At 50.9% G+C, this 18,197-nt stretch overlaps 1 protein-coding gene across 2 annotated transcripts in view; it reads left to right on the top strand.

Annotated features, from left to right (window-relative positions):
• Window positions 1-18,197, top strand: part of LOC306954637 (protein CEPU-1) — a gene marked incomplete at both ends in the record, with an annotated part of 244,074 nt that overhangs the window by 188,167 nt on the left and 37,710 nt on the right. For both annotated transcript variants that reach the window (XM_079545775.1, XM_079545774.1), the window contains one exon: window positions 15,726-15,958. In XM_079545775.1, the coding sequence (XP_079401901.1) occupies window positions 15,726-15,958 (233 nt within the window). The remainder of the gene's footprint in view (window positions 1-15,725; window positions 15,959-18,197) is intronic.

The following is an 18,197-nucleotide window of genomic DNA, read 5'->3' as shown; positions in this document are numbered from 1 at the left end:
AGTCCTTCTGCACCGGACGGGTGGGCACAATACTGGTTATTTCCAGAGATAAGAGGAGACCTTATCTTTTATCCCAAAAGGAGTTTGTGGTGAAGTGGGGGTTAGCCTCTTCTGCCTGCCGACAGGTGATGGCCTTGAGTTGCACCACAGGAGGATATGTGGCATTGATCTGAGCTCTCACTGTGAGTCTTTGGATGAAGCAGATGCCTCTGCTCAACTGGGAGATTTGAGATCTTCTCCCTTGGGCTTGGGTTTGGTTTAACCCCGTTTTCCCCATTGCCCTTGGAACACTGCAGAGGACAGTGATGGGAGTAGGGAGGGCTGGACAACGTATGCGGTGTGGCTGTGGGTTGATCGATTTCTCATGCCCTCCACGTTCACCCACTTTGGCCGTGTGCTCCCTGTGTGCCATGGGGTCTTGTTTTGGATCCCACCCTGCATGGAACAGCAGTTCTTCTTGCTCTGTGTCACACAGCTTTGGGGTCAGGCGGTGCTGGGCAAGCCAGCCCTTTGCAGTGGAGTGCATTACTTGTCAGGGAGCACCAGTGAGTTACAAGTCTGCAGTGGGTAATTTTTCCTTCCCTTTTGCATGGATTACACTTGTTCTCTGCATGGCCTTTTCAGCAGGGAGAGCAGTTTGGTTACACATTACCTACACAGCAAAGTGTGCTCTAATTGGCCAAGAATTGGTCCCAAAATGTCAGGGAAAGATTTATTTCCCAGCGCAGCCTCTCCAGGTACTAATTTTTCTATGGGCCGCCAGATAATGGCTCCAGCACACAATAGCTCAGAGTCCCTAATCAGGACACAGAGCTGTAATTGGGTTGAAGGGATTTGAAATCATTAAAGCCACATTCAGGGGAATAAAAAAAGGAACCCCTACCTTTCCTCTTCTCTTCTCCCCCCCAAGACAGAGTAACTGTGTTTAATGAGCAGCTCCTGGCACATCACTTGCGATATTCCGGTAATTGTGTCGGCAGCAGAGCAGCCCGAGAGGAGGTTATTGAGCATCCTGAAGTGCAACAGTCACAAGTTCTGCCATGTTGGTAATTTCAGGGTCCAGCACCCAGCCTGGTGTTGGTGGAGCTGCAGTGAGTCTGACTCTGTGTGCTTCCGTGTCCCTGATGCGCTGTGCGTCTTCCAGCCGTGGTTTGGCTGTCCTTGGTGTGTAACCCTCAGCACAGCGTGGTTCCAGAGCTGTGCTGCTTTTCTGGTGTTGTCCTGTGTGAAAACTGATGGGAACAGCTCTGCAGCGGGTTCACTCTGGGTAGTGGCAGGTGTGAAGCTGAGAAAAGGTCTCCCACACTGCGCGGAGCCAAATTGCTCACTCTCGCTTGAATTCGCTTTGATTTTTCCCTTCTTCAGCATCCTGCTTCACACTTCTAATGGGTCATTTTCCTCTTTTTTTCACATTGAGCAATTTTCTCCGGTGTTTTGAGACGCATTGAACTCCACTTCTGTCCTCTGAATCTCTTGCAGACCCCCAGCTCGGTGTCACCCACTCGGTGTACGATGTGCATTTGCTTCGATAGTTGCCAGGGCTGGGGACGGTGCTGGCACCAGGCAGAGCCCAGCTTGATGAGCTCTGCTCTGACAGCACGCTGCGAGAGCTCCTCAGCCCCAGGCTGAAACACTGTCAGGATCTAAATGCAAAAGCAAGAAGTTTTGTTTGGGTCAAACGACACGTTTTGTTGGGCACGGTGTTTGTACACGTGATAGGAGCAGTGGAGCGCAGCTGGGCGCCGTTGCTGCATTGAATCTTCATTGCCATCGTGTGATGGGGTCCGGGTGGCGTTTGGTGGCTGCAAGGAAGGGACCACCACCACTTTTGTCTTTGAACTGCTGGGATATGAGTGCAGTGCTGTGGCACGGCGCACTGCAGCTCCGTTTGTTTCCCTTAAGCTGCGCAGTGCACCCTCACCCGCTCTGCAGGGATGGAGAAAAGGTGACATCAGGAGGTTCACCAGTGTGGGGGAAATATTATGTCCAGGTTTAATTGGCAGCGATTGTTTTGTCTTCTGTACAAAAGCAGCAAATCCCCAGAAGCTGGTCAGGAGCACAGCTGTTTATGGCGAACAGAAGCCGCTGCTTATCTCCTTGTAGCAACCTGTCTCCAGGAGATCACGGCTTAATTAACTCGCGTGTTATCGAAAGTGAAATTGTACAGACATTGTTTGGGGGGGGGGGAAATGAAAAAAGAAGAAAAAAAAAGGGAGATAAAGTGAAAGGAAGGAGGTGACCTGGGAGCCAAGTGGAGGGAACTCTGCAGAACGCCGAGCACGCGGCCGGGTGGCTCTGAAGGGAAGGATGACGCAGGACGTGGTGCAAAGGCACAATGTGGGGTTCTGCTGGAGGGCGTTGTGTGCTTCCAGGGCTCCTCCCGACCCGATTGCTCCTCAGATCAAAGCCGGAGAGACAACAATACATTCTGAACTGAGAACATTAATTTGTATCCGGAGCGTTTTAATAAATAATTTTTTAAAGCCCGGCTCAGCCCTGTCATCTCAAGCCAATTGCATTTAATATCCAGCCCTTCTGACTGATGGGTTTTTAACACCGTAATTAGCGTGTATGGCTCTTAAAAGCCTTTGTTGGTATCTCAGTCCTTCTCTGCATTATGGTGTCCCTGCCCCCCTCCTCACGGCCCCTGTTTGATAGTGTTATTCCATTTGTAGTTGTTTATTGCTCCCGCTGAGGCAGATGAAAGGCAGGGAGGGTCCAGAGCTCAGCTCAGAGGGGCTCTGCAGCTCTTGGGCTCCAAACCTGAATTCTGGCCTTAAAGGCTACATGTCTGCAAAGCGGATGTGGTTCCTGACACGCTTCACCGGTGCTTTGTTGGCTCCTTGCTGTTTGGTTTGGGGTTGTTTTGGGGAGGGTGCTTTCTCCTCCGTGAGAGCTGAAGTCTTTATCTAACAGCCTGTGGCTCAGAGCTGGGGCTTAAGAGAAAAAGGAGAATCCTCCGTAAGTGGAATTAGCACCAGGCACAGTGTTTGCCCACTGTGTGCCATCTGATCCACGGGAGGAGCTCAGCTCTGTTTTTGGAAGGCAGTGGAGTGTGAGCATGGGGAATCAGACCTTGTCCAGAGCAGCCAGGTGCTTTCTTCCACGTTTTGTTCCACTTCACTGTTGGCTAAAGATGGCCCCAAGGCAAAATCCCAGCTCTGAACAAAAACCTCAAGTCTGAACCCGCTCCCAGACTGCAGGTGCTGCTTATCTCGGCCGCGATAAGAATCAAATCTGAAAAGCTGAATCGCTGCTCTGTAGCAGCACCAGACCTCTGCCGTGCAATTGCCCTGCAGTGCTTTAAGCCTCGGGTGCAGTCGGCTGTCTGCACAATCTGCGAGCACAGCGCATTGCGAGGCTCGTGCTTAACGCCGTGCACAGCTAAATCCTGCCATGACCCCTGTGCTAGGCAGGCCTTACAGCTCCCGTTTTGCAAGCAAGGAGTGAACAGTCCCTGGCTTTCAGTGAAAGCAACACCGGGGCACGTTTTGCCATTCAAACCATGCTGCCACAGAACTGTGTTAAGCTATCGTGGAATCCAATGGAGACCACTGTAAAGGGAGTGCTTCAGTTGCCCTTTGTGGCAATGGGCAGGCGGCAGTCCGGGGCACTGCAGCCCCCAGAAGTCCATCCCCATGCCCATGGACATGCGGTCTCTCCAGCAGCTGTAGGTGCTTGTGTTGCCTGCTTCTGATCACTGCAGTTCTCCCACGAAGCCATGTGCACAGCTTGTGCCGGCACAGCCTGCAGCAATTTGGACTGCAAAGACCTCGCACCCAGGGAGCCTGGAGCAATACAGGGCAAATCTGCAGAAGACTGGAGCGAAGCACCAGTGCTCGCGCTTGCTTCCTGCTCATTTTGGCAGGTGCTGTGGGTGCTTTCAGGGGGCTGCTTTCCCTGCCATGGCCAGCAGCGTTGCCAGCTGAAGGTTTTGCAGGGTGACATGCCTTGGCACCTTCCCATCCCCAGCTCAGGCTCTCTGGCAGAGTTCAGGGGGCTTGCAATAAAGTTTAGGGCCTGTCCATGACTTACTGTTGGCACATGCTGCTGCCTTTCGCCGCTCTGGTGGCATTGCCTCTGGCTGGTGGTGTCTTGCAGCTGCTGGCCCCAAAAATTGGCCTGGAGCTAAAGCTGTGCCTGCAGAGCAAAGCTGAAACCCTTCCCTACCCTCTGCTTCTTGTGTTAAAAGACTGTTTAGTCACTGGGTTTGGTGCCTGCTTGGCAGCAGATTGCTGCACATCCTTGTAGTCTTGTTTTGTTTTCAGATTGCCTTTTTGGAGATAAACACTAACATCCGCCAGGGAATGATGGACGAGCTCTTCCTTCTGAAGCCTCTCTCGCTTTTCTTTCTGGAGTGCCTGCAAAATGTCCATCGCTCTCGTCCTGTGTCCTGAGTGCAGGTGCTTGCCGTGCTCACATTGCTTTGGATCGCATCGCAGATATGCAGAGATGCTCTGGTGGGGGTGGGTGGATGCCCAGTTTGCTGTGTGCTGGGCTGGAGCTCTTTGAGATCTGGATGTTGAGGCCTGACAGCGATTATCTGCAAACTGCAGGTTGCAAGGACTGGCAAAAATGAGCCAAGGAGGGGTTTATGTGAGTGGCCTCTCCTGTCCTTTACCCATCCTGAGGCTGCAGGAAGCACAGCGCATTCAGTGGCTGCTGGGGGTCAGCTCCTGCACAGAGAAATGGAAAAAGCAGTTGGGAAAGTTGTGCAGGACAAGGAGAGCTGAAGGATGCTGTGCGACGTCAAGGTGAGCAAGGTGATGGCATTTACGCTGGAGATATTTGGGACTCAGGATCTGGGATTAGTGTCAGCTCTCGTGGCAAGCTAAATTAGAAATGCAGAAGCTGTCTCTGTTTGTGATATGGGGCTGTTAGGTGCTTCAGGTGCTGTCATTCTTATTTAGGGATATATTTAAGGATTAACAGTAAGAAGTCCGGCATTAGCAGCAGAGAAATGAATGTTAGTGAGCTTAGGCTTGGAGGGCTTATTTTTGATGATCATCATGTGAGCTGCTTTAGGAGAGATGAGCTCCGAGATGGGGAGAGATTCTTGTACTTCCAGAGGAAAATAAAACCTTATGCAAGTTTAAATACAGATCAGAACTCAGCAACAATGACGGCTGCACGGGTAAAGCCGTGTAACTCCGATGCCTTTGCTGGCTGAGGATCTGCAGCTCACAGCATCCTGCCTATTTTTAGTCACTCTCACACTCTCCTTTTTTTTTTTTCCTTCCTCCTGCAAAATATGCACAATCAAACAATGTCCACAGATTTCTTTGTTCTTTGAAATCAGTCTCCGTTTTTAATTGGCAACCTTTCCATTTCTGCCTTGATCACAGTTGGCTGCAAGTAGGTTACATTTGCTATGCGTGCTCTCTCAGGCACTGGAGCTGGGCTGGAGGAGCAACCTGCTGCTCTTCCCTCGGTGCAGGCACGAACATTTGGTGCTGCAAAACATTTGTTCCGAGGTGTAAACTCCACATTTCACTTTTCCCACCTTCGGCCTCAATATGTGCTGCCCACCAGCAGCAGCACCAGGGAGAAGCTGTTGAGCATTCACAGCTCCTTACATCCCAAGACTGGAGATGATCCTTGTCTGTTTGGGTTTGTTGTGTTATTATGATTGTTATTATCGTTACCCTTAGCATCATCATCATCATCATCATCACTGCTTCTCGTTATTTTTCTAAGCATTCATAGAATGGTTTGGGTTGGAAGGGATCTCAGACAGCATCCAGTTCCAACCCTGCATGTTGAAGCTCATCCCAAGCTCATCCCTCAGGGTTGTTTCAGGTGCATTTCAGGCTGCGTTTCAGCTTTCTGCAATGGGGGATCAAGACTGCAAGACTGCAAAAGTACCCAGTTTTGTTCTCCAAGCAAGTGATCTGCTGGCCTCATGTCTGCTGCCTGGCCAGGCTGGACAACGATTGAGTCTCCATTACTTATGCGTTTCCTGAAGCTGAAACAATTGCTATTATCCCACATAACATTGCATGACCTACATTTTTACTTTGAAAGCCTCCAGCTAATAATTAGTTTGAGTTTCGAATTATAAATAAACGCATTTATATTCCAGTTTAAAAGAAAAAAAAAAGAAAAAAAAAACAACCGAAAAGGGGTGGGGGTGCAAGGAAAGCAAGCGAACCTTTTATTAGGTGAAATCACCACCTCTCCCTGCTGGTCTCTGCATTCCCTCTGTTCCTCAGTCTGTTGGGGTGGGAAGGAAGGAGCAGATTTGAGGGAGGAGGAGGATTTGGGCATTTTCCTGGAAAACTGCAGGAGCTTTGGTGCTGGGGAAGTTAGGGCCATCTGGCTAAATAGGGTCAAGCTCTTCATTGGCAGCGTAGGGAAGTTTGGAGGAAGAGCAGAATGGGGTTGGGGCCACTCCAGTGGATTTATCATTTAGGACAGGGACCATTAGGAAGGGAGCAGGCTGTTCCTTTCCAAACAGGGACCGTTAGGAAGGGAGCAGGCTGTCCCTTGCCAGATACCCACCGTCCACCTCTCCATCCCATATCCAGCTGCAGCAGCCCAGGAGGCTGCGTGGTTGGGATCATTAATGGGGTGTCTTTAAGTAAGCATGATGTGACACCTAGGCTGTGGTTTGCAACCAGTGAAAAAAAGTCTGTTCTGATGCCTCCAAGCATGGCTAACGTGGAAAATGCCGTAATGCGCCGAGCCGCGCGGCCCCGCGCCGGTAATTGTCATTCTGCTCTAAGCTGGCGATCCGTGTATGCCTTGAAGCAAGACAATTGCTAGCCTTTGTAATTTCCTTTATGGAAAAAAAATCCAATCAGACTTAATAGGGACAAGACCAATAGAGATCTGTGGAAATTAGTGTGAAACCTATAGGAAAGGATAGACGATGAGACGTCTCCGGAGCAATCCCACGGGTGAGTTTCGCTGCGCCCAGGGAAGGTTTGCGTTCTCCTGTTGCTTCAGTGGCATTTGTCCATAAGGAGTTATCCAAAGCGATGCTACTTCAGGTGCTGTTTCTATTCAGGAAAATGTCAAATCCTTTCTGGGAACTCTTGTTGTCTTGGTAATTTCTTGCAGAAACAAGTTCTATAAAAAATCCTCTCTTTTCTCGGCGCAGGGTTTTTCTTGTCTATTTTGGAAGTAAATATTTATTGGAATACTTTAAAAAAAAAAAAAATTCGGGAGCAGCTTTAATAGAACACGTGTGGTGTAATTTCTCCCCCAGAATAGCTCTTGTGAGCTCTTTGAAGCACAGATGGAGGCGGAGAGGTAGCTCATATTTCTGGTACCAACGCGGCGCCTTTGGATAAGAGCCCTTGGACGCTGAGATGCTGTCTGGCCCCATTCTTTCTTCATGCACTGTTTCCTAATCTGAAGTGCAGCTCTCTGGGAGGTGCAAGCCCAGCAATGAGAAGGGTCAGATTCACAGCAGTGGGATGGAAGCACTGTGGTTTCAGGCAGGAGCGGGGCGAGCTGGCGCTCTTCTTTTTGGGATGAGCAATGTCTACCATTGCAAGAAGATCCCCCGAGTCTGAAAGAGCAAAGCTTGAGCACAGAAGCCAGGACTGCCCTAATAAAACATTTACTGGGGTTTGGAGATACGCTCACTCCAACACGGTGCATACATATTAAATGATCAAAGTTGGAGGCCTTTGGAGGAGCCGGCTGCTAATCTGATGCAACCCTTGGGCTTTGCTCACCGCTGGCTGCATGGAAACAGGCAGCAGCTCTGTTTTCCCATTTAAAAGATTTCAGGGGTAAGCCAGGCAGGTCATAGCTCAAGAAGCAATAGGATTTGGCTTCTTAAAGGCTTTGACAAGAGGGAACTTGGGGAGGTGTTTGGGTTGAGGATGAGTTGGGCTCCATCTCTTGAGTCCGTTGCGCTCCTGATCCCACTGCACGCCATCCCAGTGCCATGAGCATCACAGAATTCTACGATTCAGTTTTACAAATACAAATCTACTGATTCTCACTGCTCCAGCAGTTTGGTACTGATGGTTTTCAGCTCAGTTGCAGCATCTTCTCTGTTTCTCTAGCATCTTCCACAGCTTTCATCTAATTCCTTGACTAGATTCCATTTACCGGCGGTCTCATTCTTTTAAGGTACTTGAATCTGTTTGATCATCAACAAATTCCTCTCTCTGTTCCTCTGATAAAAAATTAAATCTGGGCACCTTCTGAAGGCTTTCCACCCTCCCCCTTTTTTTTTCTCTGTGCTCCATGGGGAGTCAGAAAGCCCTTTTCTAGAAAAATAAAATAAATAAAAATTAGAGTTCAAAGTGTGACATCTCCTCTTAGAAAGAAGAAGAGGTTGAGAAGAAGAAACAGAACCACCCTATATTCTTACAGACGTGACATCAAAATGAGAAACTATAAAGGACGTGCTTTCAAAGGCTCACGCAGGGACTGGGTTGGTTCAGTGGGAAATGGGCAACTGGAGTCTCTCGTGGCTCTTTGAAAGCGTGTCCCCAAGCTCCCAAAATCCTGTTGTTTTACCTCAAGTGCCAACAAACATGCTGCAGAGCAACCTGTGAGCTGCAGGGCTGCTGCGGAGCAGGGAGATGGTCATGGGAAGCTCTTCCCTAGGATCCCTGTAGGATTTTCTCCATCTATGATTCGTTTTGGGGAGGGAGAGCTGCAATCAACCTCTGCTTGTCTTGATTGCATTTTTATCATCTTCTTGAGCTAACTGTGCACGTGGGTTGGCATGCAGGGTGCTGTGCAGGGTTTCTGGTGGTAGAATCTCTCTTGCTTCCAATGCACTCATGCAAATATGTGCAGTCCCAGGTGGTTTCTGTGTCTGGGTTCCCATGCTGAAGCTGTGGGATGGGTTATGGCTATGGTTATGGTTAGGGTTATGGTTATGGCTATGGTGAGGGTTAGGGTTATGGTTAGCATCCTGGGCTGGCTGTGGATCGGCGCCTTGCTTTGCTCCATCTGCCTCTGCATCACCTTGGATTAATTACAGTACAGTGCAATATACATTTGTATGGTGTCTGCACAAGTGTCTCAGGGCCCTTTGCAATCTTAAAAATCTAATTAAGGTGCAGCCTCCAACATGAATGCTTATCACTGGAATGTGTACAGCGAGGCAGACGCAGCAGGCCTTTACGTCTCAACCAGGAGCTGAATCCACATTCTCGTGGCATTATTAATTACTCAGCTCCTGGTATCTGAGACACCAATCGATACCATGAGCCTGGCTGGCTGGGAAGCTTTCAGTGAGCGTGAGGGGATAGGTGATAACCATCAGTGAGAAAAGGCTGAGCCGCTCTTCTGCAGTTGGGCTGGGAGGAGGAGGAGGAAGAGGAGCTGCAGTGCAGGACACATTGCATTAGGGCACATTTATCAGGAGGCTGTTTGCTTCATGCAGAAATGAGATGGCTGTTTGGGATCTTGGCCTGAGAACAGCGCTGCCCTATTGGGGATGTGACGCTGAGGGATGCGGTCGCTGCTCACGGTTGGATGGGTTGGGGTTGAACTTGGGGATCTCGGAGGTTTTCTCCGACCTTAATGAGTCTGTGATTCAACGAAGGCTTTGGTGGCTCCTCTCATTGGTTTCACAAGTGGCAGCGGCCCTTGGGAACACCGGGAGGGGGGAGGAGGGAGTGCCACAAGTGCAACACAAGCGTAAATAACCGGGAGGAAAAGGGAAAGGAAATGTGAAGAGGCCCTTTAAATATGAGCCTCCAGAGCCCCGAGCCCAACTAGCGTTCCCTCAAGTATTCAAATGAGATTGCAGCATCAGATTGGTATGCATTAGGCTGGTCTCAATGAAAATTAACATGTAATTGCTTCAAATGAAGTAAGTGAGGAGGTAATCTGTTCTTAAATTGGATTTGCAGGATTTTGTGGTACCATAATGCAGCTGTGAAATGAAATATATTTTAAGGATGATGTCCTTAAGGGGAGGGAGGGGGAGGGCATCTGTGCTGGGGAGGGTCCTTTCCCTCTGCCCCTCTTTTGTTTTAGGCCTTTGGGTGGACTTGCTGTCTGTTGAAAACCCAACACCAGAGCTCAAGCTCTTCTCCATACAAGTTTCCATGTGCTGTGCCCACCTCTAGTCTTTGTTTGCAACTCTCTTTGCTCCGTTTGCCCCCAGCAGCATCCTTCTGCTCACAGCCCCGGCTCACCTCTCGCCGCTCCTGTTTTGTGCCTCAGCTTGTGTGGAAAAGCCACTTTAGTGATAATTTTCCACTTGTAATAAGTTAAGTGCATCGCTTCCTTTCGAATACATTTTCAGTGCAGTTAAGCCCAGCAGTCCCTTGCCTGTGTGCTTAGTTAAATGCGCTTCTTTGCAGACCGTTGGGGTAGATGGCTTCACTTTATTCCTGGGCCATTAGTGTCAATTGCACAAAGCAGAAGCAGGATTTATTCCGGGGGCACAGCTCATAATTGAGCGAGTTCAGCGCTGGGGATCAGCGCTAACTGCTGGGAGTGCAGCGCCGAAGAACTTCCCCAGCAGGCTGCCGGCAGCTCTGAAGCTCTGTGGGGCCAACAGCGGGGGATGCAAGGCTTGGGGTGCTCTGCACAGCGTCCCCCCCAGCCCAGGCTTTGGTTCCGTGCACTGCGGGCATCTCACATCCTGGCTGTGGGGTGAGCAGGAGGCACGGAACGGAGGGATGGGGAGTGGGAGGAGACGTAATTTCATGGAGTTTAACTGTCGTGCGATGCTGGCAGGGAGGTGATGAGATCATTAGGGAGTTCTTTTCTTCGTGCATCATTTCCCAAGAGTCCTTTTGAGTCCTCTCCAGCTTGCAGACCCGGTGTGGGGTGATGCTGTCCCTTTTGTAGGTACCTCTGGAAGACCTCTGGGGAAGGGGTGGCTTTTGTCTGTGGTTGTTTGCCTACTGGCATCCAGGAGCCCCGAGCAATAGTTCACCTACTCTGCCATAAAAAAAAGGGAAAAAGGGAGAAAATCAGCAGCAACAAAAGGTCCGCAGCTTGCAGGAGGCCCCGAGCTCATTGCTGGAGCTCCCTGTTGGGGCAGCACCTCATTAGTAACCCAGCCATGTCCCCGCACAGCTGCCTCCACGCATTTCGGTGCTGGCGTCACCCCCTGGCAGCATCAGCACTTTTGGAGGGCACCCAAAGCAGATGGGCCAGGAGCCCCAGCCTCGGGGACAGGGACTGGGTTTGGGACACATGTCCTCTGCGTGCTGCCTGCACGGCTGCTTTGTCACACACTCCTCTGAGACGGAAGATGCCGTAGATGTGCAGAGCCCCGTTGTTAGCAGAGACAATAGGAGGATAAATAGAAAGGCTGGATGAGCCGAGCAGGGGAGCAGGGGACTTGGAAAGGTGCTGGTGCACTGCTGCATTGCAGAGAGAGAAAGACTTTTGCAGACACGCCATCCCTGCCATCCCTGCTTGCTGCATTGTGACCTGCTGCTCTGCACCAGCATCTCCCAAGGCTGGGGCTGCTCCATGCCCGGCTCTGTGCCCCTCAGCACACTGCAGGGGGGGTCCGGCTCCATCCCCCCCTCCCCAGTCTGCTTTCCTCCTGTTTCTTTGGCATTTGCCATGAAGGCAGCGTACTGGGAGTTGTTTGCAGCATTGAATCCCGGGCAATGAACCAAGGCAGATCTTTCCGAGCCTGGTATATTATTATTAATGTAATTAGCGTGAATCATTTGCATGTATAAACTTTCAATTGAGGAGATCAGGTACTTTACAAACATGCATTAACTCTCCCTCCCTGGGAAGGAGGTGCCAGCTTTGTTCAAACCTTGCAGAGGGCAGAACTGAAGGGCAGGGATGTGCTGCAGGTTGGTGCGAGCAGAGGAAGGGCGGCACCTCAGGGCTCCAACTGCACCAACCAAAATGAAACTTGGGAGGGGAAACACAAAGGGTTTTTATTTTCCACTTCTGAGCGCTGCTTTTGAGCACCTCTGCAAGAGGCTTTGTGGTGGAAGCTGATCTTAAGGCACCCACAGCCTTTGGGGATTGCTGGGGGGCTGGAGGTGGGGACCCCCTATTACTGCTGTGTTCATTGCTGGGTCGGGTCCCTTTGCTCAGGAGGTGGCAGCCAAATTTTGGCTGCCCCCCACAGCAGAAACAGCACGGGGAAGTCTATGAGAGCAGTGGGACCATGCTGGAATGGGATTGAGCTGTTCACAGCCCAGCCTTTAATTAATCATAATAAATAACAATAAAATGTGATAATCACAGAAATAAATCTAAGATGTGAAGCTCTGCCTCGGGCGGAGAGCTGGTTTTGTTGCTCATGTATAGCACAGTGGTGATGCTGGAATGGGAGGTGCTGGGGGTTGGTCCAGGGGTGGCTTCAGAATCCAGAGCTGCCTGAAAACTGCAGAATCGGACTGGAAATTGCTGGATGAGGCTGGGAATGACCAAATCAGACTGGAAAACAAAAAAAAAACCAAAAGCCATCGGGGCTGCTGAGTGATGGTGCCACGGCGCAACACGTGTGAGGCTCCATCAGGTGGTGAGGATGTGGGCAGGGGGTTTCTGCAGGGTGGGTGCTGAGACCCCATCCCTGTCTCTGCACCCCGGGATGGAGCTGGTGTCCTGATCATTGCCATGAAAACAGCAATCAGGTTGCTAATTTTACCGAGCTCTTTTCAGTTCTAATTAGCATTATTCATTTCTTATGTGTCCTGCTGGGTTGAGACAATCTGTGCTCTCCAGCCCAGCCCTCTGAAACACCAGCGAGCTGCACAGGAGGCAACAAAAAATGTTGTGTGCCAATTACTACACTTCAGTAATTAAAAACCTCCTTCCTCCCGCTGCCAGGCCACCCCCTCTCCAACATCCCTGTGTGCAAACTCGAGAAAGCAAAGAGGAATTTGGGCAGCCATCATTGCCTGTGCAATCTGTGCCGAAAGCACGGGGAGGTGCTGGGGGCTGTACGAAGCATGGCATGAGGGCAGGGCTCCCAGCCTGCGTGCCGTGGTGGTTGTAGCCTTGATACGTGATGGTGGGATGCTGGGATGGAGGTTGGTTGGGGTTCTGGTGGACCGTGGGGTGGTTGGCCAAGCCCAGATGCTTTAGGAGATGTCGAATTGTGTCAGTAACATTTCCTTTTCCCATAGGGGAAACAAAGAGGGAGAAGGTTCGTTGCCCTGCATCTTTTTGGAGGAGAAGGCCTTGCTTTCTGAGCAGGAACGTAGCTGGGATTAAAGAACTTGAGAAAGAAAATGAGCTCATTGGAGCTTAAATATTTTGACATCTTTGTTGGAGGCCACTTCTGTGTTCTGGCCTGCCTGGGGCCTTAGAATCGTAGGATGGCTCAGGTTGGAAGGAACACAACAGATAATCCTGTTCCAGTGTCTCTGCCTTCCCTCCCCATGGCAGGGCAGGCGGAGCATCCATCGGTCCGCAGCATCTCTGGGCATCACTGCGTGCCAGGCGTGGGGCGGGGGGAGCGCGGCGGTGCCTCTGCTGCCCACCTGTGCCTGGAGCTCTGATCCCAGCCCCTGCCAAAGGCTTAACGCTCGGCTGCCCCGGGATGGAAGGGAGCAGATGGAGGGGTGGGAGAGCAGCGAGGAGGGGGCGAGCCACGGGGACCCCAGTGCTTGTGCATGGAGGAATGGGCTGGAAGGGGCCCAACGGGGAGGCTGTATCCTGCCCTGCAGCCCTGGTTCCTGTCATATTGAAGTCATTTGCTTGTCCTGGCCTTACCTGCACCGGGAGGGGAAGGGAGCCTTCCTCACAGCAGCCAGCTCGGAAATAGAGCCTGATACCTGCAGCTTACAGCACTTTGTCCCCAGGGCTGTGCTGCTGCATATGGCACAGGTTTGGCTCTGTAGCTTGGAGAAGGAGGAAAGAAAATAAAATAACAAGTTGAAGCTTGCCGATCCCAGGGACAGAGGAGCGTGTCTGGGTGATAAGAAGAGATTGCGACCGGGTGCTGTGAAGGGCGACAGCACTTATTTCACTGTTGCCTCATGCGTTACCTGAGCCCCGTTGCTTTTCAAAAGCACTTAAATGCCCATATGATAGAGGGAATGCTTGGATTACACACTGTCTGGCTCCATTATTATCCAGGGATCTCCAAACTGATGCATTTCACAAAAAAAGAAACCAAAAAACTGGCGTGGAGGAGGAGAGAGGGAATATATATATGGTTAGCTCAGCCTGCTTATGAGTCCTCAGTGATGATCTCTGCAAAAGAGGTCAGTCTGAGGGATTCAGGCTGCACAGGGCTTCCCATCACCCAGAAATGCAGCTTTAGCAGAGGGCTGGACGCCCCTTTTCTCATGTGGAAGGACTGCAGGAGCCCGTTGCATTGCACTGGGATGGGCAGGCCAGAGCCAGAGAGCAAATCCGTACCTGTGTTTTATTCAGACCCCGATGGTCTAAGCTTCCAACATTGAGATCCAGAGCCCAGTATAATAAAGCCATCCTTTGGGGTGAAATCCCACATATTACTTAACTTGAGAAACTCAATTCTAAGGTTTCGCTCAAGTTGTAAAGCAGCTGAGAGCAAGCAAGAGCAGAGTTCTTGGTGTTCAGCCCAGGCTGAATCTATCACTTTTTTTTTTATGAAGATAATAAAAATCTGCTTGCATTTAATTTATTATTATCGTCATATCATTATGGAACAGCAGTGAAATAGTTTAATTTATCAGATGTTTTTCACAGCAGAGAGGGAGGACGGTCTGACTGCTGGGGTAGCAAGTCCTCAGGGGTCCTCGGGGTCCAGATGTCCCCCATCACCTTGCGCAGTCCCCCTCCATGGGCACTCACATCTCCTTCCTCCAGGCGTTGGGTGTTTGGGTCGGGGTGGTTTTCCAGCTCCTTCTGCAGCTGGAGGGATGGAGGAGGATGGAGGAGAGGAGGCGGTTTGTCCCCCGGGTGTCTGCTGGCAGAGCTGAGCGCCACTAGCTCTCACGACCGCACGCTTCTCTGCATCTCCCTCCCACACCTATAGAATGGGAATAATGGCATCGCCCACCTCCTGGGGAGAGTCGGGACATGGAGACGAACTGGAGGTGGTGTGGCTCTTCTTGTAAACACTCTGCAAGTCCGCGTGAGACACACAAACCCTCGAGGAGGAGGGGAGCAGCAGCACCGTGAGGAGGAGGAGGTGGGGGTGGATCGTGCCCCACCGAGGCCAACTCCATCTTCATTGCACACAAGGGGGGGCACATCTTGCAGCTTCACAGAATCACAGAATCATAGAATTGTAGGGGTTGGAAGGGACCTCCTTGTCGCCTGCCTGAAGTTCCCCTTTACCCAGCTTCCCATGATAAGAGTTAGGCTGTTTCCATGGGGTGCTGCCTTCCTTTGCTGCCCTGCAGGCTGCTGGGAGCCTCTGGTGCCTCCAGAGTTAATTTGCATCCCAGCCGGTGCACAAATAATGGAGTAGAATGGGGAGAATATAAACAGTGGAGCTTAGGCTGAGTGGTTTTATGGAAGGACATTATCCGCCATCGCTGGCATGCAGCAAAGCCCGACTTGGTTCTGTAATCTCCAGCTTGCTTTGGTGGTTTAGGCAACAGGGAGATGCCTGTGTCCTCCCAGAAGGTGTGCTTTGGGGTCAGCAAGGAGGTTTGAGGCAAGGAGCAAATGGAAATGTGGGGGCTGTAGGTTGTACAATGGATGGGCTGCGATCTGCAATAACTGTGAAGCTGTCGGGGAAATCTCTTGAGCCAGCTTAGTTGGATATCAGTGCCTTGAGCAGAGTGCTGGGTGCCCAGAACTTCCAAAAAGGGCGAGGAGTGGGGCTGGGAAAGGGTGATGGCAGCATGTTAACAGGTCTGCTCTGCCCACAGGTGCTCCGTGGACAACCGCGTCACCCGCGTGGCCTGGCTGAACCGCAGCAGCATCCTCTATGCCGGCAATGACAAGTGGTGCTTGGACCCGAGGGTGGTGCTCCTGGCCAACACCAAAACCCAGTACAGCATCCAGATCCACAACGTGGATGTGTACGATGAGGGGCCCTACACCTGCTCTGTGCAGACAGACAATCACCCCAAGACGTCGCGCGTCCACCTCATCGTGCAAGGTAAGGGGAGGGGGTTTTTTAGGGGGGGTGGGCTCAGCGCTTTGACTTCCTGCTCTCTTTTGCCATGGGGTCTTCCCCTCCTATTGCTCCTGCTGGGAAGACAGCTTGGTGCAACCATAGGTGATCCAGGATTGAGAGTCCACATGAGGTTGGGCAGCGCTTGAGTGTGGCAATGTGCTGACAGGTGGACTTGACGACCTTAGTGGTCTTTTCTAACCTTAATAATTCTATGATGTAACCCAACTTACTTGTAGCAGTCATGGGACTCTGGTACAGGCATCTCTGCCTCCCAAAATAATCACTGCTATAGTCACATTGCTGGTTTTTTGTTGTATTTTGATGCTTGCTTTTTTTTTTCTTTTCCCCAATGCTGGAGGCATTGCTTAAAGTAAAATTTGTGTTGGGGGAAAAGAAAGAGCAAGCAGATTTGTGTACTGTGCGGGGGTGTGTGTGTGCCTAGCAACAATATGTGTTTGTGTGTTAAAACTCCTGCGAGGAGGAGGAGGGATGGCGTGGGGCGATGCAGCATGTGGTGACCCAGCACATCTCCTTGGGGCTGCCTACCCCAGAGGTGTGTGTGAGCCCATGGGCCCACAGCAGGGAGAGGATGGGTGCAGCTCTGCAGGTGTAGGGACATGCTGAGTAAGGGACTGCTGGCATGGAGACAGCCTATGGGGGATCGATGGAGAATTTCTGATCCCTTGCTAGCAGCCCTTTTTTTCCTCCTGCTTCTTCTGTGATTTGGCCAGAAGCCCTCTTAGCATGACACACCAACTCGAGTATTGGAATCTCATCTCGGGCTAATTTTCGAATGCTGATGGATGTATTGATCTGGAAACAAGCTGGGTTAAAAAGGCATTGGTCTTGTACACAGAGCTGGGTTGAGCTAATCCGCCGTCAATATGCCAGGCCCGAGCATAATTGACAGCCTAATGAATAGAATGGGGGGGAAAAACCCAAACCCAACCTTCCCCCCCTCCTTCCCCTTCCGTTTTGTCTTTCCTCTTCGAGCAATCAAGCAAACTAAACACAGCCGGACTTTCTCCATCTCCATTAACCAGGGAGAGAAAGCGGATGTGTTGCCATCCTGGGTCTTTGCTGTTTATCTTGCAATCTGTTATTACCTGCCCGCATTTCTTAAGCCAAAGTCGATCACCCGCAAGTTCCCATCACCAGGGTGATGCAATTTACATTGGCTCCCTTATTCCAGTGTGCTGACCGGTTTCCCGTATCACCAGACACCCAGGCTCATCCCTCCTGTCTTGCTGCAGCATTAGGAAGAGATGTTTGGATACAGGAGGAAAAGGTCACATCTTAATTCCCAGCAGTGGTTTGAGCACTGGAGGACTCAGTGATGGTCTCAGCCCTAGAACGTGCTGCACATCCTTCCTGCTGCTGGAGGAAATGCTCCATGCATGGAACATTGGCCCCTCATTTCAAGAGTTATTGCTTGGCTTGCTCAGCCATCTCTTGGGTGGAATGAGGCAGTAGTGTGTTCTGCAGCAGGGTGCATGGAGGTGAGCCTCCTCAAAGGGAGGATTGCTGGAGTGACCCCAGTTAAAGACGAGTGCATCCCTCCTGCCCCCATGTGTGGGGGGATGTCCGTATGGAGAGAGCTTGGAGCTCATCATCCCTCGTGGAGCTTCTGGATGGAGTGGGTCTGTGGGGGAAAGAATAAAAAACAGAAGAGGGATGGGGGTGGGAAAAGGAGCTTTCTGTAGGATATGAGCGTTGGAAATGGTCCTTTGTGGCAGCAGAGGGAGAGGGAACTGAAAGCCATTGGGAGCCCTAGGATGGCCGCGCTGCAGCAAGGGAAACGCCGTGCATTTATTTCTAGGTTGACTCTATTGATGGCTGAGATCCCAAAATAGGTGGGCAGAAGGCACCTCCAGAGCTAATTTAGCCTGTCCCCCTGCAACGAGGCAGGGACAGCGCTGGCAAACATTTGTGAGAGCTATTCTTGAAAATCTCTAACGAAGCAGATTCTGCCATCTCCCCAGACAATCCATTCTACTGCTCTGCTACATTTATAATTAGGAAATGTATGGCTATGGCTAATATCTAACTTGAACCTTCTTTGTTGCAAATCAAGTGGATTTTTTCTCATCCTATTCCCAGCGGACGTGGAGAACAATTGATCAGTGTCCTCTTTGTTACAACCTTTTGCTTTCGGGAAGGTTGTTATCTTGTTGCCCCTTAGCCACCTGCTTTCTGTTCCCACTGGAGCCCTCTTTCTCCC

Source organism: Tetrao urogallus (genome assembly GCF_951394365.1).
Source record: "Tetrao urogallus genome assembly, chromosome: 22".
NCBI classification, from domain to species: domain Eukaryota; kingdom Metazoa; phylum Chordata; class Aves; order Galliformes; family Phasianidae; genus Tetrao; species Tetrao urogallus.
The sequence above is the reverse complement of the archived record's forward strand: the minus strand, read 5'-3'. Positions and strand labels throughout refer to the sequence as shown.